The following is a 24301-nucleotide window of genomic DNA, read 5'->3' on the forward strand; positions in this document are numbered from 1 at the left end:
GAAGAGTCCCTTTTCATACACATTTTAGCTTGAAACAATGTAAATGAAAATTAAAAACAAACATAAAATAACTTTGCAATAAATTCTTCCTTCATACAAAAAGCCAAATTCCAATATTAAGTATATTTGCATGCAAAGTAGGATTTTTCAAGGTGATGAGAAGGCAGGCAACTGCACATGTGTTAAAGAATTTGTGCACTAAATTTCAAGTCTTATATTGTGACTTTCCAATTGCCAGTCTAAAATGTTTTTGCTTGGAAATAAAGTATGCACAAAAAACTGTTTTAGTAATAAACACTGACAAATACTTGGAAATTAAACAATTTAAATGGACAATGAATTATTTACAATGTCCACACTAATAATTGCTGACAACAATAAAATCACTATCTCAGGATCATTTTACAGCATACCAGAGATATAATTCCTAAACAAGGTTTATATTCAATGGCAAAACTGTGCAAATTGGAGCAAACTGAACAGCATGCTCTCCTCCCTTACATAAACGTTAACGCATGCTGGTGGATTCCCCTGCTATGTGGAGTGTTTTACTTACAACACAAAGAACCTCCACAACTGCAGCCTTGTTTTAGATTGAGGATGTGCATTGTAAGTACCAATCAGCTGAATGTAAATTTGAGAAACTGAGAATGGCAACCTTACCCACCACAGAGATCTAAGAAAATTAACAGTTGCTCCCTGAAATTATTATAAGAGAGGATTAAAATTTGTAATAGTAAATATTAAACAGCTAGTGGCAAGGAAAACTTTATATGCCCCATTTACCATTCCACAACAGGAGTGAAGGTTTCCCAGAAGCCCTTGAGCAAAACATGTATCTTGTTGAACAGAACTCTCACAGGCATAAAGCAGATATAGCCGGAAAACCTAAAATGAATATTGCTCTTCCATTTACCTCTACACTTACCATTTTCTCTCAAGAAAGTATATTGCAAGTGTCATTAAATCCAGACACTTCCCATTCCTTGGTGCATGCTTGATACAGGTTTCATACCATGGCAAATTTAGTAATATGGATTATATTCACCAAAATTGAACCTCAGGCAGGGCTTCTGATGCTCTAAGTAGAGCGCCCAAGCACCCCACACCGAGACCCACTTCAAAGGCTGATTTTCAGGACACATCCCATTATTTGTAGTGTTGGGACCCACCGCTGTTTTTGTTATGTATCTAAATAGCATTTTGGTTAATTAATTCAGCCTTTTCTAACTTACTTGAATTTAGTGTTTGGCGCGTTTTGGCACTTGTGCAGTACGCTTCAATGACCTTAAGAATCTGAGCATCTTCTTCCAATGCAGCTGTACCTGAAGTCAACAGAAAAATAAATCTTTACCATGGCTCTAGTTATTAAGCCAGTCATGTAATTGTAAAGTCGTTGTAAGCCTAGAGACAAGTACCAGATAATTCAACTAAGGTTCAGCTCAGTGATTGTATTTATTACCCCCACCAGTTGTAGCTGATCCCTTAACTTATATTCTGGAAGGAGTTTCATTGAGTGAAACGAGTTTAAAAAAAACCCAAATATATACTTAAATGTTATTATAAAATGTATTGAAAAACACCTTAAAACTGGGAAATTAAGCCAAACCTAAAGAAGGTTCTGAATATTTTAAAGCTGCCCCTTTCTGTTTCTTTTCCAAGAGAGCTATGTGGAATACAAGTGTTTCGAAGAAGCATGTCTTCCCTCTATGATATTGTGCAAACAGCAATCAGACACAAAAAGTATACCAAAAGAGTTATTAGTTGCACCTTAACTAATATCACAGTTTAATTAGAGAAAACACAAGGAATGGAATATTATCTTCTAGTAAATAAATCAGAGCATCATGTAGTTTAATAACTAAGTCTTTATTAAGGTTCACAAGTGAAACAAACATACAATTTTTCCATAGCAATACTATGAAAGGAAGTCTAGCATTCTGAAAATTAAACTCAGCATAATATTATAACATATACTGTTGTACAATTTCAGCCTTGTGTCCATCAGGAAAAATGCTACTTACTGTATGAGTACTTTTGTGAAATTTGGCAGCATCTGACAGCTATTTTCAGATTGTGTTAAGTGAAGCTTGTTAGGTTTCTTAGCAGAGCTTAGAGCAGAGAAAACATTCCAGACACAAAGTTCTAAGCATATCTGCTTTGGAGTTAATTAAAAGAAAATCCATGTGAAGCTAAATCTGTTCTTCCTGGGCTTCAACTAGATCCTTTTATCAAAGCTGCTTCAGCTAAGAACAGGGCGTGAAATCCTGACCACGTTTGAAGTAAATGGGAGTTTTTAGTCTTTACTTCAATGGAGCCAGAATTTCACCAAGGTTGGTTGGTTTGTTTTTAAATTTCCATCCATTTTTTCTCATCCCCACAAAGCTTTATATACCATTGGCCTTGAAGATTTTCACTGAGAGTATATGAAGGTCTTTCAAAGTCAGCAATCTTCTCCTAGCAGGCAAGACATCCAGAAATTCCCATTTTTTATTTTCAATTATTTATGATCACAACCAAACAGTACTTTACAGAATATCCACCAGTGATGACTGTTTGCAAACACCACTAATAGCAACATGATAGTTTTCCAATAATGTTTAAGATGTCCAAACATTTCTCACCTATACCAGAACTATTTCCTTTTTTTAATAAATGGAAAAAAATCTGTCAGCAAAGCAATTCCTCTAGGCAGGGTGTTAAACTATTGTACTGTTTTGTACAGTAGAGACGAGGAACTAGTAATTATGTAGGCATTAACTTGCTTACATTATACCCAGGTTCATGGAAGTATTTGGTTGGTATATCTCCGGTATCTGATTTGTTTGTTCAAAGTGCAATTAACACAGAAGGACAAAGACTACTAATTACTGAAACACTGAATAAAGAATGATGAGTATCTGGCAGCATCAGTAAAGTTATTCAAGTAAGTAAAAGTCACTGCAAACAAAGTCATCAAGTTTCCCTTTCAGCAGGCAAGCCATCCCTTACATCAAAAGTGCTGACAACTGTAATTTTAAAAAGATTATCTTTCAATTAAACAAGTAAGTTCTATTTCATCTTTCTTTGAAGCTAAACAATAGCTCCTGTTAGTACATGTGCTTTGATCATCTCTGAGGCTGCAGGTGTTTGCTTGGAGAAGTGGAATGAAGCTGCAACTGCATGCTGGTGACTACTGAAGTTCCACACAAATATCTGATGGGATCTGTTGTACTGGGACTGCATTGCAGCAGTTTCTTTACTACTTAACTGATCTCCATTGGTTAGAACATGTCAAATTCAGCATTGTTTCTCAACATTGCTTCATTTCTATTCCTAATTATAGCAGCTGTGACAGATTAAAACATTTATGTTTCAGCAGTTCTTGAAATTAAAAGATGGTCAGATTAGTAGCGACTTGTTTGTTTTTCAGTTCTATTCTATCCTTTCTTCCATATTTTAATTCTTTATTTCTCACATTCTCCTCAAATAATGAAGTTTGTGACATAACTTCTTTTAAATGGCATAAAAGCAAAATACAAAGTCATTTTAAGATCACAGGTCCATTTCCCACCCCCATCAGCCCATCTGTAACCATCATACCACGCACTTAAAAGGCATAGTAATGAAAAGGATGTTACAATTGTTTTTAAATTATGTGGCTTCTGCATCTCTAACTTGCCCACTGTATCAAACAGTTAGTATTAGTAATTAATATTTTACTACTGGGAAGCAGTATTAAGCTCTACAATCTTTAAGATAAATACTTAAAGGAAGTATTCTTTGTAAATTTAAAGAGTAACAAGAAAAATGGTCTGACGTAATTATGTTATATAAATCCTTTAAAATGGATTTAAAATAAAAATATCAATAAAGAGATAAAGCGACCAGGGGCTGCTAACAGGGAGTTTCGCAAGGGAGTTCTCCAGGTGAAGGAGGAGCAATACAGCACCCTTTTGGGGTAAGTGACTGTCTGTAGTGTGTGTTTGTTTGTGTTTGAGGGTTACTTGCTGTGAGCTGAGCTTGTGTTTGTCAGTCTGTTTGTTTGTTTTGGTTGTTTGAAGGACCGTGTGCTGTGGCTGGCAGTTGGAAGGTTTGAAAGCTAGAAGTCTCTGGTAAGTGGCTGAGCCTTTATCAGTGGGCGGGGCATTCATACAGGCCAGGGCTTTATAAAGCAGCGCACAAGCGACCAGGGGCTGCTAACAGGGAGTTTCGCAAGGGAGTTTGGAAGGGGAGCAGGAAGGGGGCGAGGGTCCCTTGCTAGTTCCATCTGTTTTCTCTTGATTCCCTTTAATACCTATAAAGCAACTACATTCATAACTTTTCGCTTAAACAACCCTTTCAGCTGACAGGGGGCTGCAGACGGGAGTTTGACAGAGGGAGGCTTACGATGGTTAGGAAGACCCGCAACACCTGTGCCAGCACTGCTACTGTCTCCTCCACCTGTGCCTGTAGCCAGACAGAGCGCCTGAGCATGGATGCCTCTACCCAGATCCTGGTGTGGTTTTGCAAAGACTGTAACTTGCAATTTCCACTTACTGATATCCAGGCTGGGGGGACCATCCAATGTGAGAGGTGCCTGCTGGTGGAATCTCTCAGGCGGCAGGTGGGAGAGCTACAGGAGGAGGTGGCTAGGTTGAGGAGCATCCGTATCCATGAGCAATTCCTCGACAGTGTCCATGTGGAGACAGCTGAGGTAGCTGTCCCAGTACACAGGACTGCTGATACACCACTGGTGGAGGAGGAGATGGCTCAGGGTGGACACTGGCAGCTGGTTACTTCTGGCAGCAGGCAGTGCTCCACCCTTGCTCCGAACCCTCCTGCCGTGGTTATAGGTAACCGTTATGCTCTTCTTGACACAGGAAAGAAGGAATCACTCCCTACAGTAAAGGAGGAGAAGCCTCGTACCCCTAAGGCTAGAAAGTCTGCTGCCACCACTGCGAATAGGAAACGTAGGGTAGTGGTGGTCGGAGACTCTCTGCTGAGGGGGACGGAGGCGCCCATCTGTCGCCCTGACATCTCATCTCGGGAGGTATGCTGCCTGCCGGGGGCCCGTATCCGAGACGTTATGGAGGCATTGTCGAGGATTATCCAGCCCTCTGACTACTACCCCATGCTACTCATCCATGTGGGCACAAATGATACTGCGCGGTGTGACACTGAGCAGATCAAGAGTGATTACAGGGCTCTGGGAGTACGGGTGAAGGAGTTTGGAGCGCAGGTGGTATTCTCTTCAATTCTTCCTGTCAAAGGTAGGGGCCCGGGCAGAGACAGATGCATCATGGAGGTGAATGCCTGGCTGCGAAGATGGTGTCGCCAGGAGGGCTTTGGCTTCCTAGACCACGGGGTGCTATTCGAGGAAGGACTGCTAGGCAGAGATGGCGTTCACCTTTCGAGGAGAGGAAAGACCCTATTCGGACACAGACTGGCTAACCTAGTGAGGAGGGCTTTAAACTAGGTTCGACGGGGACAGGTGAGCAAAGCCCACAGGTAAGTGGGGAACATGGAGACCGGGGAGATGGGTCAGAAACGAGAGGGAGTGTGGGCTATATTGGCAGAGAGAAAGGAGAGTCAGGACAAAACTGGGAGGAAAGATCAAACCAGTATCTTAGATGCCTATATACAAATGCGAGAAGTATGGGGAATAAGCAGGAAGAACTGGAAGTGCTAATAAATAAATACAACTATGACATTGTTGGCATCACTGAAACTTGGTGGGATAATACACATGATTGGAATGTTGGTGTGGATGGGTACAGCTTGCTCAGGAAGGATAGACAGGGGAAAAAGGGAGGAGGTGTTGCCTTATATATTAAAAATGTACACACTTGGACTGAGGTAGAGATGGACATAGGAGACAGAAGTGTTGAGAGTCTCTGGGTTAGGCTTAAAGGGGCAAAAAACAAGGGAGATGTCATGCTAGGAGTCTACTACAGGCCACCTAACCAGGTGGAAGAGGTGGATGAGGCTTTTTTCAAGCAACTAACAAAATCATCCAAAGCCCAAGATTTGGTGGTGATGGGGGACTTCAACTATCCGGATATATGTTGGGAAAATAACACAGCGGGGCACAGACTATCCAACAAATTCTTGGACTGCATTGGAGACAACTTTTTATTTCAGAAGGTTGAAAAAGCTACTAGGGGGGAAGCTGTTCTAGACTTGATTTTAACAAATAGGGAGGAACTCGTTGAGAATGTGAAAGTAGAAGGCAGCCTGGGTGAAAGTGATCATGAAATCATAGAGTTTGCAATTCTAAGGAAGGGTAGAAGGGAGAACAGCAAAATAGAGACAATGGATTTCAGGAAGGCAGATTTTGGGAAGCTCAGAGAGCTGATGGGTAAGGTCCCATGGGAATCAAGACTGAGGGGAAAAACAACTGAGGAGAGTTGGCAGTTTTTCAAAGGGACACTATTAAGGGCCCAAAAGCAAGCTATTCCGCTGGTTAGGAAAGATAGAAAATGTGGCAAAAGACCACCTTGGCTTAACCACGAGATCTTGCACGATCTAAAAAATAAAAAGGAGTCATATAAAAAATGGAAACTAGGACAGATTACAAAGGATGAATATAGGCAAACAACACAGGAATGCAGGGGCAAGATTAGAAAGGCAAAGGCACAAAATGAGCTCAAACTAGCTACAGGAATAAAAGGAAACAAGAAGACTTTTTATCAATACATTAGAAGCAAGAGGAAGACCAAAGACAGGGTAGGCCCACTGCTTAGTGAAGAGGGAGAAACAGTAACAGGAAACTTGGAAATGGCAGAGATGCTTAATGACTTCTTTGTTTCGGTCTTCACCGAGAAGTCTGAAGGAATGCCTAACATAGGGAATGCTAATGGGAAGGGGGTAGGTTCAGCAGGTAAAATAAAAAAAGAACAAGTTAAAAATCACTTAGAAAAGTTAGATGCCTGCAAGTCACCCGGGCCTGATGAAATGCATCCTAGAATACTCAAGGAGCTAATAGAGGAGGTATCTGAGCCTCTAGCTATTATCTTTGGAAAGTCATGGGAGACGGGAGAGATTCCAGAAGACTGGAAAAGGGCAAATATAGTGCCCATCTATAAAAAGGGAAATAAAAACAACCCAGGAAACTACAGACCAGTTAGTTTAACTTCTGTGCCAGGGAAGATAATGGAGCAAGTAATTAAGGAAATCATCTGCAAACACTTGGAAGGTGGTAAGGTGATAGGGAACAGCCAGCATGGATTTGTGAAGAACAAATCATGTCAAACCAATCTGATAGCTTTCTTTGATAGGATAACGAGCCTTGTGGATAAGGGTGAAGCGGTGGATGTGGTATACCTAGACTTTAGTAAGGCATTTGATACGGTCTCGCATGATATTCTTATCGATAAACTAGGCAAATACAAATTAGATGGGGCTACTATAAGGTGGGTGCATAACTGGCTGGATAACCGTACTCAGAGAGTTGTTATTAATGGTTCCCAATCCTGCTGGAAAGGCGTAACGAGTGGGGTTCCACAGGGGTCTGTTTTGGGACCGGCTCTGTTCAATATCTTCATCAACGACTTAGATATTGGCATAGAAAGTACGCTTATTAAGTTTGCGGATGATACCAAACTGGGAGGGATTGCAACTACTTTGGAGGACAGGGTCATAATTCAAAATGATCTGGACAAATTGGAGAAATGGGCTGAGGTAAACAGGATGAAGTTTAACAAAGACAAATGCAAAGTGCTCCACTTAGGAAGGAAAAATCAATTTCACACATACAGAATGGGAAAAGACTGTCTAGGAAGGAGTACGGCAGAAAGGGATCTAGGGGTTATAGTGGACCACAAGCTAAATATGAGTCAACAGTGTGATGCTGTTGCAAAAAAAGCAAACATGATTCTGGGATGCATTAACAGGTGTGTTGTGAGCAAGACACGAGAAGTCATTCTTCCGCTCTACTCTGCTCTGGTTAGGCCTCAGCTGGAGTATTGTGTCCAGTTCTGGGCGCCGCATTTTAAAAAAGATGTGGAGAAATTGGAAAGGGTCCAAAGAAGAGCAACAAGAATGATTAAAGGTCTTGAGAACATGACCTATGAAGGAAGGCTGAAAGAATTGGGTTTGTTTAGTTTGGAAAAGAGAAGACTGAGAGGGGACATGATAGCAGTTTTCAGGTATCTAAAAGGGTGTCATAAGGAGGAGGGAGAGAACTTGTTCACCTTAGCCTCTAAGGATAGAACCAGAAACAATGGGTTTAAACTGCAGCAAGGGAGGTCTAGGTTGGACATTAGGAAAAAGTTTCTAACTGTCAGGGTGGTTAAACACTGGAACAAATTGCCTAGGGAGGTTGTGGAATCTCCGTCTCTGGAGATATTTAAGAGTAGGTTAGATAAATGTCTATCAGGGATGGTCTAGACAGTATTTGGTCCTGCCATGCGGGCAGGGGACTGGACTCGATGACCTCTCGAGGTCCCTTCCAGTCCTATAATCTATGAATCTATGAAACAATTCGCTTGGATAAAAATGTCATTGCCATGTGTTGATATAACAGAACAAAACTGTCACGTTAAAGAAAGAGTTTCTATTGTACTTATCTATTATTCAGCAGAATCTGATATAAAAAGATTTCCCAAAATGTTCTCTTCTGTGATCTGGGAAGACTGAGAGAACTAAAACAGCACCAACTTATTTTGTACTATGGGGAACCATTACTCTCTTTTGCTTTGAAGATTTTGAGAGGACAGTAGATGTAAATAAAAAGGAATGCCTCTTGATCAGTCCAGAATGAAAGTCTTGTGAAGATGCGGAGGGGATAAAGCAAATCTTGTTTTAACAATATCAAACAGAAAGTCTAAATTGAGTGTCTAGTATTGAATGAGACTACTGATATAATAGTCATCACAGAAACTTGGTGGAATGACAATTAATGGGAACTGGTAAGATCAGGCTACAAAATATATAGGAATTAACTGAGTGGGTCACGCTGGGGGTTGGGGGGAAGACTGGCACTCTACGTGAAAGAAAAAATAGAGTCAAATATAATAAAAATCTTAAATGAATCAAACTTTACCACTGAATCCCTATGTATAGACATTCCATGCTTGAATAATAAGAGTATAAACAGTAGGAATATACTACCAAACACCTGACCTAGATGGTAACGGTGACTGTATAATGTCAGGGACATTAGAGAGACTACAAAACCAGAAAACCCAATAATAATGAGGGATTTAACTATCTCCACAGTGACTGGGTAAATGTCACCTCATGACGGGATGTAGAGATAAAATTTATAGACACCATAAATGACTGCTTCTTGCAGCAGCGAGTCCTGGAACCCACAAGAGGAGAGGCAATTCTTGATTTAATCCTAACTGGAGCACAGGATCTGGTCCAAGAGGTGAATATAGCTGAACCGCTCGGTAATAGTGACCATAATGTAATTAAATTTAACATCCTTGTAGGGGTGAAAATACCAAAGAAATCCACCACAGTAGGATTTAACTTCAAAGAGAAAACTGCACAAAAATGAAGAGTCTAGTTAAACAGAAATTAAAAGGAACAGTCACAAAAGTGAAAGAAAACTGCATGGAAACTATTTATAAACATCATAATAGAGGCTCAAACTCTATGTATATGCCAAATAATAATAAAAACAGCAAGAGGACCAAAAATGCCACCATTATTAAACAGCAGAGAGAAAGAGACAAAAAGGTATCCTTTAAAATCTGGAAGTCAAATCCTACTGAGGAAAATAGAAAGGAGCATAAACTCTGGCATGTAAATATAAAAGTCTAATTAGGAAGGCGAAAAATGAATTTGAAGAGCAACTAGCAAAAAGCAAAAAAAGTAACAGTAAATTTTTTTTTAAGTACATCAGAAGCAGGAAGCCACAATCAGTGGGGCCACTTGATTATCAAGATGCTAAAGGGGCACTAAAGGAAGATAAGGCCATTGCGAAGAAGCTAAATGAATTCTTTGTATCTGTCTTCACTGAAGAGGATGTCAGGGAGATTCCTATGCCCAAATTATTCTTTTTAGGCAACAAATCTGAAGAACTGTCCCAGACTGCGGTGTCAATAGAGCAGATTTCGGAATGAATTGATAAACTGAACAGTAATAAGTCCCAGTACCAGATGGGTTTCACCCAAGAGATATTAAGGAATTCAAATATGAAACTAAAGAACTGCTAACTGTGGTTTGTAACCTATTGCTTAAATCAGCCTCCGTTCTAGATGACTACAGAGTAGCTAATATAATGCCGATTTTAAAAAAGGCTCCAGACATTACATTACAGGCCAGTAAGACTAACTTCAGTACCAGGCAAATTGGTTGAAACTATAGTAAAGAACAGAATTATCAGACATACAGATTAACATGATTTGTTAGGGAAGAGTCAACACGGCTTTTGTAAAGGGAAATCATGCCTCACCAATCTATTAGAATTGTTTGAGAGGGTCAACAAGCCTGTGGACAAGGGTGATCCAGTTTCTGGACTTTCAGAAAACCTCTGACTCCAAAGGCTTTTAAGCAAAGTAAGCAGTCCTGGGATAAGAGGAAAGATCCTCTCATGGATCAGTAACTGGTTAAAAAGATAGGAAACAAAGGGTATTAATAAATGCTCAGTTTTCTCAATGGAAAGAGTTAAATAAAGATTTGTACTCTCACCTGTGCTGTTCAACATATTCATAAATGATCTGGAAAAGTGAGTGACCAGTGAGGTGGCAAAATTTGCAGATGATAGAAAATTACTCGAGATAGTTAAGTCCAAAGCTCACTGCAGAGAGTTACAAAACTGAGTGACAGAGCAAGAAAATGGCAGATGAAATTTAATGTTGATAAATGCAAAGTAATGCACACTGGAAAAAATAATCCCAACTAAACAGACAAAATGATGGGGGTCTATATTAACTGTTGCCAATCAAGAAAGAGATCTTGGTGTCATTATGTAAACTGAAAATGCCAGCTCAGTGTGCAGCAGCAGTCAAAAAGGGAAGCATTAGGAAAGGGGTAGATAATAAGACAGAATCTATCATAATGCCATTATATAAATCTATAGTACACCCAAAACCCTGATGTACAGTTCTGGTCGCCCCATCTCAAAAAAGATGTATTAGAACTGGAAAAGGTACAGAGAAGGACAACAGAAATAATTAGCAGCTTTCATATAAGGAAAGATTAAAAAGACTGACTGTTTAGTTTAGAAAAGAAAAGCTAAGGGGAGAGATGATAGAAGTCCATAAAATTATGAATGGTGTGGCGAGAGTGAATAGGGAAGTGTTATTTACCCCTTCACCTCACACAAGAGGCAGGGATCACCCAATGAAATTAACAGACAGAAGGTTTAAAACGAACAAAAGGAAGCATTTCTTCACACAACGCCCAGTAAACCTGTGGAACTCATTGCCAAGGCCAAATCTGTAACAGGGTTCAAAAAAAGAACTGGTTAAGTTCATGGAGGACAGGTCCATCAATGGCTATTAGCCAAGACTGATGGGTCCCTAAACCTCTGACTCCCAGAAGCTGGGACTGGATGACAGTAGATGGATAACTCAATAAATGTCCTGTTCGGTTTGTTCTCTCTGAAGCATCCAGCACTGGCCACTGTCAGAAGACAGGACACTGGGCTAGATGGACCCATTGGTCTGACCCACTATGGCTGTTCTTATGTTCTTAAAGTGGAAAGACAGAAGGAAAAGAATCGCTTTTAAAGAAGAAAATATTGTGGTCAAATGATGACCACTGTATATTCTAATCTGTTTCAGGCTTTGTAAATTTTCAAAAAATTTTTTTTGCCATAAATCAAAAATTATATTCAAAACCACATAGGCCAATATTTTCAAATTTGATTAATCACTGTTTAGCATCAAATGCCATATTTAAGCACCTAAACAAATAATGGCTTGGATATTCAGAGTTGTAAAGGCATTCTCACAGCTCCCATTAAAATTCTGAAGTGTTGGCCAGAGTATTTAGTTTCCTAGACTCCCAACAAGTTTCTTTCAACTTGCTTAATAAAATTATACTAAAACTACTTCAAACAAACTCACACAACGTGGATTCCTTAAAGGGCCGTGTATATGCTGTATTCCGGTTACAACCACCACAGAATGCAACAACAAAACTAACTTTTGAAATATTTTATTGGGCCAATCTGTACTAAGGACACTGACAAGATGTCGTGGTATCATGTAGAAGACAACACATTGGAATTGGTTTAAAAGGCCAAAGGCCACAACTTTTATTGGAAAAGCTCAAGCCTGAAACTCTCCAACTATAAGTATATATATAAAAAAGGAAGGAACAAGTTTCTTCAGGGGAGGCCCTATATCTGTGCTTGGTAACAAGGTCCTTTCTTGAGGAGGACTAATGTCTTCTCCACTGTCTTTCATTCCATCCATATGCAAGGTTCTAGTGAGAGGGATGCTTGCTTATGCAGCTGTCACATTAAAAACAAACAGCCCAAGCTTTATAGCCCAACTGTGGCATGCAAGTAAACTTGCAAGTAAAACAAGTCAGCTATCCACATACTACTTAACTAAAGTTTCCATCAACACATGTAAACAACATATCATTCCCTTCACTAACCTAAATTCGTGCCATAGGAAATCCACAGCACATCTTATGGGAAGAGAAAGCTCCCACTGTAGTTCAGCAAGTGGTGTCTGTGATGTTGCAAAGCTTATAATCTACTGAGTGTGTTCATCCTATTTGTTTGCATGTATTATTTCTATATCTGAAGTTAGGAGAACAAGATATAAACTTGTATTACTGATGTAAACATATTAAGTGGAAGCCATTAAGAGTGCTTCAGAATCAATGATCTGTAAATGGCTCTGTTTACTTGCAAACCTTCCTGTGTACGTGTGGGCCAGCCCAGGAAGAATGGAGGCTGGGTCTCACAGGACATGTGATCATGTCACCTGATACTGGAATCCATCTTAAATCTGGCACTTTTTCATTTAGAAGGAGGGGTGGGGACCCAGAGAGACAAAAAATTCCTGCCTTTTGCCAAAGCTATAAAAGGGGGTGAAGCAGGACAAAGAGGTGGTCAGTCATGAGAAAGCCCCTGCTTTCCACCTAGGATGTCTGCTGGAACTAACAAGGACTGTACTGGGGAAAAGACTGGGCCCAGACTAGGAAAGAAAGACTGGGCCCAGACTAGTCTGTGAAAGAAGCTTATTGGAATACCTCTAAGGGCGAGATATTGCCTGTAATCAGCTTTTTAATGTATTGGGCTTAGACTCGCGGGATTTTGCTTTATTTTGCTTGGTGACTTACTTTGTTCTATCTGTTATTACTTGAAATCACGTAAATCCTACTTGTTATACTTAATAAAATCACTTTTGATTATTAATGAACCCAGGTTAAGTGATTAATACTTGGGGGGAGCAAATAGCTGTGCATATCTCTCTATCAGCGTTATAGAGGGCGGACAATTTATGAATTTACCCTGTATAAGCTTTATAGAGTAAAACGGATTTATTTGGGGTTTGGATCCCATTGGGAGCTGGGTGTCTGCGTGCTGGAAATAAGTAACCTGCTGAGCTGTTTTCAGTTAAGTCTGCATCTTTGGAGGTGTGGACCAGACCCTGGGTCTGTGTTGCAGCAGGCTAGTATGTCTGGCTCAACAAGACAGGGTTCTGGAAGTCCCAAGCTGGCAGGGAAAATGGGCTCAGAGGTAATTTCAGCACATCAGGTGACAGTCCCAAGGGGATCTCTGTGACCGAACCTGTCACAGTGTCATGGGAAAAATTCCTTCTCAACTCAAAGTATGGTGATTCTTTATGACAGCATTCACTATGTGCATCACATGTTCCACAAACTCAAGATAGACAGGTCTCTCTTCTAAGAAGCCCACAACTTAAGGATACAGAAGTAGACAAAAACTGAGGAAAGCAAATGTGGTTTGAGTACATGAACTAGATCAATCTAAATGGCTTAATTATTTTAAGCACCGCACAGACCCCTGTTATCACAAATGTTACTTGTCCATTCGCACATGTGAATCAGGATATATTAGTACACACTAAACAGACAGAACTGGACTGAAGTTAAAACAGTAGAATAAAGACTTCCCCGCCCCTGGATAACACAGTTATTAACACTTGTCTTTTCTTTCATCCTTCCTACTTTCCCACACTTCTATTATGCTGCCAATGCTCCCTCTATACTTGCTTAAGCTTTTGTTCTTTATAACATTTTTTATCTATAAACACATCTTGTTCCTTGGAAACTTCTCTAGCTTTGTTTTATAGCCTATAGAACAGGAAAGTCTAGATTTTTCACTGACCTCTGTCACAGATAAATGACATACAGAAAATACCCTGTTTCTAGGGAAATATCAGTACAGTTATTAGACCTAAAAAATGACCTACCCTGAAAGACATCAGTGTTAGTACCAGGACCTGTAGGTATCTACTTTCAAATCTCCAACTCAATGGGAACTTTGAAAACAATCAATTAAATAGTCTACATACTTAATTATACCTTGGGAAGGTAGGATACTATTTTTAAAACTCTAAATTGCTCTTCACAGACTTAAAGTTACTGTACTCAAATTTATAGTACTTTCTTTCACTTCATAAAGTTACTGACAGAGTAAAAATTTAACCAGAGAGTCAAGAAATGATCTTCCAATATATTGAGATAATTTCAGAACAAACCATTCATATTATTTATTTGCTTGTTGCCAATTAGTATAAACAGCAAACTGGAAGTGTTGGTACCTAGAGAAAGTTGAAAATTGCAATTTTCATTGGGAAAAAAAATTAAAATACCATCCATTTTTCTGCAACTTTCTTTTTATATACACTAGCACCTTGTGAATACACAGATATTTATTCAGTATTACTTACTTTTTCTCAGTGCAAACTCTTCGTCTGATGGCTTCCGTTCAGGCTTACGCTTGGGAAGCAGCTTTTTCATGGTTTTAGGGCTTTTACTGAGATCCTGAATGAAAAGAAAAAGTAGCTGTTAACTATAAAAATCTTATAAAGCTACATCAAAATTTTGCTGGCTGATATTATTTTTTTGCATATTTCAGGTTTACTTTAATCCATTTATTCCCCCCAACCCCACTGGCTGTTTGCATGTTATTCTTCTAGTCCTAATAACAGAAATACACAGCAATGCTTCTGTAAGTATGCAGGCTGTCTGGGAGCTAGAGCAAAGGGCACAATGGCAAGTGGGACACAAAGTATTTTTCCTAACTTTTGAGAGGTAGACCCATCTTATTTAGAAGCAGATAAAACAAGCCCAAAGTGGAAGGCTGGTAAGTTATACACATCTATTTCTTTAAATCAAAATTTGAAGAGTGCTTGTTATAGCTTTGAAAAGAGAGAACTACAGCAAAAGAATACAGTGACAGAGATTCAACACTTCCACTCTATAGTGAGTCATGCTAGTGTATAGGGATACAAAATACGTACTGATCTACCCCTTACCTTCAGAATACAAGACAGCCTCTATACATGTGTAGAACAAGAAAGTGAAAAGATGAATGAGCAGGACAAAGACCAATGAGGATGAAGATAGGTTTCAAACATTCAGTCATATACTAAGCACTGTAAAGATGAGTGAAATGTTGCCACATTTAAGAATTAAATAAATGTTATACATACCAATGCATGAAAGAAGTTCACTTATATTTAATTTAAAAGATGGGCATGCACTGCAGCTGAATAAGCTAATGTAGTAATTAAACCAAAATGTTTAACCTTCAAATTAAAGGCCATCTCTCTCCCCACATTCCTTTTGGGTTTTTTTGCTGAAGTGTTTCATGAGTGATAACTGTTTGTCAAAAGATTGACCCCATTTTTTAAACAGAGAGCACAATTTGTGTGCCTGCAAAAAATTCAAATTTCCGCCTATAAAAACTCATCTCCTGCATGCACACTCAAGATATTTGCAGGAACAATTGTGCACACTCCTTTGGTAACTGTTCTTAACTTTAAATCAGAACTATGACAATGCATGAAACAAGCTTTTCAACACAGGTTTAATATTGCTTCTGAATAAAGTATAATACTTTTCTGCCATATGCCTATTACCTTGCCCTTTTATAGTGCACCCCCATCAAAGGATCTCAGCATACTTTACCAAAGTGACTAAACACTATTTCCCCATTTTACAGCTTGTAAATAGAGAGACAAAGTGGCTGTGAGTTACCCATGGTCTCACAGCAAGTCAGTAATAGAATCTCTGGCTTAATTTACTAGACACAGCTGCCTCTGTCATCAAATTACACGCACCACCAAATTCTGCATAAACCAAACATTTTAAATATTCTTCATTTTTACAGATGGACAAAATTTAGTGATAAGAACAAGTTTGTCTACCACTGCCATCCTTTTGTGGCTTAATAAAAATAATGTTGTATTTTTTTTTACAGCCCAGATTAAAATCTGCAACATTAAAGGATGCGGGGTGGGGTATAAAAAAAAACAAAGAATCATTATGCGTCATCATAAATGATACCATAATTTGAAGTTGATGCACAAAAAGTCATATACTATAACTTCTAGGATTAAATTTAAAGGTTTACTAAATGCATGTAAACAACAGTTTAATATTCGGGAATGAAATTAGTCATAACAACTGTAGATATTCAAAATTATTTGAGATTCCTATGCAGTAGTTAATGCCAGTTAGATTGCTGATTCTGGACTCTCTCCATTCACCAGCAAGCAGTGGCAACACTCCAATCTCTGGGGTTACCGAGAGAATGTCTCACTTTGCTCACTCATGACACTGACTGGTCAATTTTAAAATAGCATTGTCTCACTGCAAAAGGTGTTTCTTGCACCCTATCGGACCAGAGGGATGGTAGAAGTAGAGCAGGATACAGAGAACTAGGTATATGGGAAGTAGAAAAAAAAAAACTACGAGAAAATCTTCATGGCTCAGATAGGGATGCATGAATGCAGAGGATTTCCACTCCATCTGCCCCAATAGATGATGATGATGATAATAATGAATACAAGTGGGCACTAATCAATTACCACTGTTTCAGTGTTAACTTAAATGAAGTGAAAACATACACAATATAAACACACATACAGAACTATATAAGATCATGATATGAAAAGAACCGAGTTACACCTCTTAGTGTAGTCCTGTACTTTTATGGTAACATTTCTGGGTTCCAATACCTCACCTCTTTATAACAGAGAGCTGCTGAAGGCCGTAGTGGAGGTGCAGGTCGTAAACAGCTCAAGCTCCAAGGTTTGGGAGTTTTAGGAGGTTCCAGAGGTCCCCAGTTTATAGTGGTATGTGGAGTCCCATGATGTGAAAGATGTGGAAGCGTGTGGTATGCAGGAGTCAGTGGTATTGGTTTGCTGTCTGAATGTTTGCTGGATGGTGTTACTGGATGAGAAGGAAGCTGCCGAATTAAGAAGTAATTTTCAAAAACAGACAAAACCATTTACACTGGCTACCTAACATTTCTATTTACTACAGCTCCAACTAGCACAGTTTTAAAAGCTGAATAATAACTATTGACACAACAGAACATAATTTCATTCAAGAAACTATTATTGTCTACCACACAAACAGTATGTATTGAATCACAACAGCTATGAAATCCTTGCTCACACTCCTTTCACGCTTCACATTTAAAGAGTGAGCGCAAAAGAACAATTTAGCTTAACTCACTCAAATTTAGAATTGCCAGGAAGTTACTTGCAGAGCAGACTGAAACTCAAAAGTTCTGGTTTGTGGTGACATTTGGAACTGAATCAGAACAAATATTTTCCAAATTGCCTGCAAATCAGTTTAATAAAATTTTCATTTCAGAATTTTGTTACAAATTTTGTTAACATGTTCTCCATTTTTCCATTAATTTTCCATTATTGCATAACATGTCCACTAGTACTACTAGTGACATCATAATATGGCATAAAATAATAGTTGAAATATCTTATTTTATATTTTATTTTAAAAATGATTGTAGACAGCTGCTACTTAGTGCAGACTGAAACATTTTATCTTCTTTTCTAGGTCCAAGTGTCTCCTCTGTGTTGTAATGAAACAATCTGACACAAATAAAATACATGAAATATAAATAGTTAACATAAAATTTAAAATAAGAATAGAATGTCATATTATGACACGTCAAAAACAGCAATGTAAATTGTGCATGGCTCTTACTGACACATTATGAAATGATGTAAAAATAATATACAAATGAAAAAAAGCTATAAAATAAATTATAATTCAAAATGATACTTCAGAATTTCCCAAAAGTAAGGTTTTTCAAAACTAAGCCCTGGTCTACACTGCAAAGTTAGGTCAAATTTAGCTGCATTAGGTCAATTTTATAAGCAATGCATCTACACAACCAACCCCGTTCCATCGACCTAAAGGGCTCTTAAAATCGACTTCTGTACTCCTCGCCAGCGAGGGTAGTAGCGCTAAAATTGACCTTGCTGGGTCGAATTTGGGGTAGTGCAAACGCAATTCGACAGTATTGGCCTCCGGGAGCTATCCCTGAATGCGCCAATGTGACCGCTCTGGATAGCTACCCACAGTGCACCGCTCCATGAGTCGATACTAGCCATGGTATTGAGGACGCACTCCGCCGACTTAATGCGCTTAGTGGCAACATACACAATCGACTGTATAAAATCGTTCTAAAGATCAACTTCTATAAAATCAACCTAATTTCGTAGTGTAGACATATCCTAACATTTTTTTTTTATTTAGAAGTTTCTTTGCCTTGCAGGAACATTAGCCAAAATCAACACTTTCATCAAAAACAACATTTTGAAAAAGAAGCATTTTTAATCAGAAAAAAATGTGATGAAAAAAGTTTCCACACCAGTCTTAACCTGCTTTCCCATGGTGATGCAATATAACCCATTATTCTAAGGACAATTAAAGGAAAATATCAAATGAAATATTCAGGCATAACAACACAAAAAGCTAGAGATGGCGTCTCAGCCTTAACCACGAATTTCCTGGGGGGTTTTCTTTTTATCTCTTGAAGCCAAACTGTTAAATTACATTAATATATTTTGTATCTGTGCATGAGTGACCAAACCTTTCTTCTAATTTTGAAAATATATAAAGCAAATTGGGTAAACAACAAATGGGGTCAATTAAAACATCTGGTTCCTGTTACTGGTGAAAAAAAAAATTAGAATGATTTACATAGTAGTATGAGATTTATAATCCAGATAATCTTTCTCCTAACAACTCAAGCAAATACTTGTTTCAGCCCCTATGATTAAAGTATTTCTTACGGTGTGAGATGGCACAGAATGAGGTTTAATAGTGGGATTCCCAACAGTTGTAACTTTGGTTTGCTTCTGCAGATGATCCACCCATTCATGCAAATCTTGTTGGTTGTTACATGATACTAATATCCGCTCAATCATATTTCCTAGAAGAAAACACAAGATTTAGAAAGTCTAAAAACAACTTTTTTTATTCTTTAGAAACACAAAAATAGTAATCAGTTTTTGTCACGCACTGAATCCTTGTAGTACCTAAGGGCTGAACAAAGACTTAAAAGTGTAATTTCTGTCCGAAGGAATGATAGTTCAACCCCTTTCCTCACTGTGATAGATTTTTCTTCAGATGTCTGTCTTTATAGACACAGGCCATTTTGCAATCTTTATTTAGGAAAGTTTATGCAAAGAAATTGATCTAGCAATTAAAGTCATCTTGGTCTCTATTGAGAAACACAGATGAGGCGCCTCCACCAAAAACAAACAATCAAGCAATCAAAAATAAATAATAAATAATAAAATAATAAAAAATATTACTTCACCTACCTTGACTCTCTAATATCCTGGGACCGACATGGCTACAACAACTCTGCATATATCATCTAACCTTATAGTTTCTCCCTAGACTCTATACAGTTACAGAACCACAAGATTAAGGCACACAGTTAGTGAGGAGACATGGATTGCTGAATCTTCAGCATGCGGATGACACAGTTTAAAGTCCCCATTTCATTTGACCTGGCCAGAACAGTGGATTGCACTACTCAATGTTTAAGGAAGAGTGGGGGAACTGATCCAGTCTGGCTGCCTGACACTTAATCTAGATAATAAAACTGGGGTGAGAGTTGATCACCTGGGGGGGAAGCAACTGGAGGGCATTATGAGGACAACATCAGTGCCGCTATCTGAGAAGAGAGTGAGCGAGAGGGTGGGTGGGCGGTCCTTAGTTGTTCTGGTTTGCTACGAGGTATGTGAGGTTAGATTTTTCAGCTGCCTCTGAAAGCAGCAATTGGTAGCAGCAATAACTAGCTTTGGCTTTTTCTCCCTCGTCATATAGCCAGGATGTTGTAACCATTCTTTTGGCTGTAGACCTTGTGACCCTCGTGACACTTTCATCCCCCTGAGATTAAACTATTTCAATAGAATCTACTTGGGGCTACATCTTAAATTTACCCAGAAACTGAAGCAGGTGCAGAATTCAGCAGAGCAGCCCATGTGCTATACAGTATATTTTTCTGGGAGCACATAAAACTTGTCTTCAGTAACCTGCACTGGATCCTTTTGGTTCCTGGGGAAATTGTAAGCTGTTGGTGTTGACCTATAAAACAATAAATGGCCAGGAATATACCTAAGCAACTGCCTCGCTCCCCATGACAAACCACCAGTGGAGAAACCTGAGCTGAGGCCCCTTGGTGATGGGAGTTCGCTTCTGGTAGAAAGTTCTCTATTAGAGACCTTCTAGAATTTTTTTCCTTTCTTGGTCCAAAGTAGTAGCCTGAATTTGCTGACTGTTAGAGACAGGCTGCAAGGCTTGTCTTTTCTTCCTTGCTTTTAAAGGGAAGAGGGGGAGAAGAGATTTGTGAGGGTCTAGGCAATTGTGTTGATGGGGACAGGGCCATAGGGAAGAGCTTATGCTTAATATAAAAGGTGCTGTTTGGGGAACACGGGAGAGAACTGTGGAGTTAAAATTATACAAAATAAACTGAGTGTCAAGGGCACACACAGCCGGGATGGGCAGGCTTTTTTTTTTTTTAATTTTAAACCTAGGAAGGCTGTGGAATCCCCGTCATTGGAGGTTTTAAAGAACAGGTATGAACTGGGATGATCGAGTTGTATTTAATCCTGCCTCAGCGCTGTGGATGGACTAGATGACCTCCTGAGGTCCCTTCCAACCCTATGTTTCTATGATAAACAAAAACAAATCAATAGAAATGCTCATGAACATTACCTGCTATTTCAAATGCATTTTTGTGATTTTCACTGTCTTCTAGCTTTGTGATGGTCATTCCGGTCATTGGCAGTTTTCCCTAGAAAAGTCATAACATGTTTTTTTCTTTTTCTTTTTAAAAACCCAGAGATGTTTAATAGCTAAACATATATACATTTAAAATCTGCATAATTCAAACAGGCAAACAGATGATAAACCAGTAAATTGAAACATACACATTAGATCAGCAATAATATTTAAAATTCCATGGAAAAAGAATAACCAAATTACATAGCTTTTTGTGCCAAGAACAACTTCTGTTCTTAATATCATGAGTCAATTTGAAATCTGCCCAAGCTATGGGTAGTGCATGTAAATACATTACAATGCAAATTCACCAAGAGAGGACCTTGACCATCTGTGGATTTGAGACCTACTAGGAACACATATTTCCACCCGTGTTCCATACTTAGTGAAGTTGATAATTCAGTACTATAGATGGAACTTCTATCTGAGACAGTACTGAACCAAGACACCAGCATGATGATGCCAGCAGACCCTATGATACAGTGGAGGTGTCTTTCTAATTGCATGTAAAACTGAGGACCTGTCCCTTCTTGTCATCAAAGGCTATAACATCACTTTATGCAAGAGTACCAAGGTTTTAAACAGAACTGGGCATGTAATTCACAGTGAATAACATAGTCAACAAATTACACCTCTTTTTCTGACCTAAAATGGTCTGCAAGCAGACTGCAGTTTTCTCATGTTTACTTATTATTAAATTAAGATGATTCAATAATTTCTGCACATAATTTTTGGCCTGTAGCTCATTCAAGTATTCAGTATTCAACATTTGAGCTCTTTTGATGGGCTATATAGGCCACATGGTATGTTCTGTGTGCTAACTGGATGACTAACTCTTAGAATCAGGTTTCCAGTGTAAATAGGTATATATACAAATGGAAATTCCACAAATATTCACCTATTTTTGCTTTTTCAAATGCTGGTCCCTATGGGTATTCACCGTAGGCAACTCACAAGAGTACTCACTGAGGAGGAGGGTGCGAGGACCTGTGCTGCACGACGGAATACAAATCAAAGGATATACCTGCTGAGGTAACCTGGACCACTGCATAGTGCCCGGTAAAGGTGTGTAGTAAGCACCATGTTGCCACTCTACAGATTTTTGGAGAGGTGAACCTTGGAAAAAAGCTACAGAGGTAGCATGTGCTGTATTCAAATGAGCCCTCAGCCCCTGAGGAGGATGGGTTTCCATTTGTTCAAAACGCAGCCAAATACAGCCCCAAATCCATTTCAACAGCCTTTGTGATAAAATTTCATCCGTTCAGTGAAGGAGATGAACAATCTTGGGAATTTTCTAAGGAGCTTTGTCCACTGCAGATAGACGGTCCATGAACAACCAAAGAATTAAGAGTTCTGTCTTCTCTAGTGATGTGAGGTTTTGTGTAGCACACCAGTAGATGTATGGTCTGATTCAGGTGGAATTCGGAGGAACCTTTGTGATGAACCTGAGAAGTAACCTTAGGGACACTTTATCCCTACGAACACCATATAGGGAGTGTCTGCCATAAGCATCATAAGCTCCCCTATTCTCCAAGCAGAAGTAATTCCCATTAGGAAGGCTACTTTCCATGGAAAGATGGGGAAAGGGGTTGTGAAGGCTAGGACTATAACAGAGTTTAAAAGAGAACTGGATAAATTCTTATCCTATCTCCTAAAACTGGAAGGGACCTTGAAAGGTCATTGAGTCCAGCCCCCTGCCTTCACTAGCAGGACCAAGTACTGATTTTGCCCCAGATCCCTAAATGGCCCCCTCAAGGACTGAACTCACAACCCTAGGTTTAGCAGGCCAATGCTCAAACCACTGAGCTATCATGGTGGTTAAGTCCATAAATGGCTATTAGCCAGGACGGGTAAGGAATGGTGTCCCTAGCCTCTGTCTGTCAGAGGATGGAGATGGATGGCAGGAGAGAGATCACTTGATCATTGCCTGTTAGGTTCACTCCCTCTGGGGCACCTGGCATTGGCCACTGTCGGTAGACAGGATACTGGGCTAGATGGACCTTTGGTCTGACCCGGTACGGCCTTTCTTATGTTCTTATGTTAAAGGAGCAGGGGCCAAGGGCTTGAATGGCAGATTCGTAAGTGCTGACAGAAGTAGACTGAGGTCTCAGTTAGGATTCAGTGCTGATACTGGAGGGAAGGTTCGGACTAGACCTTTTAGAAACCTCATAGTTGTAGGGTGGGTGAATATCAAGCAGTTATCTGTCAGAGGACGGAAAGCATTGATCACTGCCAGATGCATGTGCAACAAACTAATGGATAGTCCCAGTGACTTGAGGGAGAGAAGATATTTCAAGATGGCACGGATTCCAGAGTCTAGTGGAGCTACCTGGCGATGCACCAGATGGAGAATCTCTTCCACTTGGCAGGATAGTATTTTCTTGTGGAAGCCTTTCTGCTGTTTTGAGAATGAACTGACCAGCCTCTGAGCACAATGTTTCCCTGCTTGATGCTGATCCAAACACTAAGCTGCTAGGTAGATGGATGTCAGGCTGGGATGGATGGTTCTGCCTTCATCCTGAGTCAGGAGGTTCAGCAACTGTGCAAGCAGATGCATGGACACATGGACATCTGGAGGATGTTGGTAAACCAAAACTGTTTCAGCCATGTAGGTGCTGCCAGAATCACTATCAATTTGTCCTGTTTAAACTTGTTCAGGACTCAAAGTAAGAGGGAGGCGAGAGGGAAAGAATACATTAGTGACTCTCACCACTGAACCAGAAATGAATACCCTCTGGAAATGTGCCCTTGAATAGCAAAGGAGCAATAGGCTGGATACTTCTTGTTTACCTGGAGTGCAAAGAAGTCCCATGACGGTGACTCCTCCCCCACCCCCACCCCCAAGCTGGAAGATGTTCAGTACCACTGAGCTGTGAAGTTCCCAATAGTGCTGCCTGTGGAAATGTCTGCTGAGACTATCTGCTAAGGTGTTCATTATTCTGGGAAAACGCACTGCTGAGAGGGCGACCTGGTGTCAGGGGCACCGATTCCAGAGCCTGATGGCCTCTGTGCAAACATGGGCAGACCTTGCTACCCCCTGCACTTGTTTATGTATAAAACTGTTAAGTTAAGTTGTGCAACATGACCAGAACACAATGGAAATGTGGGAAAGGCAGAAACC

The 24301-nt window shown here is 39.6% G+C and overlaps 1 protein-coding gene across 8 annotated transcripts in view; it reads right to left on the reverse strand.

The window, feature by feature from the left end:
* The window catches only part of ARHGEF7 (Rho guanine nucleotide exchange factor 7), a 202310-nt gene that overhangs the window by 20298 nt on the left and 157711 nt on the right, over positions 1-24301 (reverse strand). For 3 of the 8 annotated variants that reach the window (XM_034758145.1, XM_034758150.1, XM_034758147.1), the window contains exons 14-19: positions 21115-21193; positions 19179-19318; positions 17093-17317; positions 15381-15401; positions 14793-14886; positions 1236-1325 (exon numbers count right to left, since the gene is read on the reverse strand). In XM_034758145.1, the coding sequence (XP_034614036.1) occupies positions 1236-1325; positions 14793-14886; positions 15381-15401; positions 17093-17317; positions 19179-19318; positions 21115-21193 (649 nt within the window). The remainder of the gene's footprint in view (positions 1-1235; positions 1326-14792; positions 14887-15380; positions 15402-17092; positions 17318-19178; positions 19319-21114; positions 21194-24301) is intronic. The other 5 variants (XM_034758153.1, XM_034758152.1, XM_034758146.1 and 2 more) reach the window with 3 other exon arrangements.

Source organism: Trachemys scripta, chromosome 1 (genome assembly GCF_013100865.1).
Source record: "Trachemys scripta elegans isolate TJP31775 chromosome 1, CAS_Tse_1.0, whole genome shotgun sequence".
Taxonomy (NCBI): domain Eukaryota; kingdom Metazoa; phylum Chordata; order Testudines; family Emydidae; genus Trachemys; species Trachemys scripta.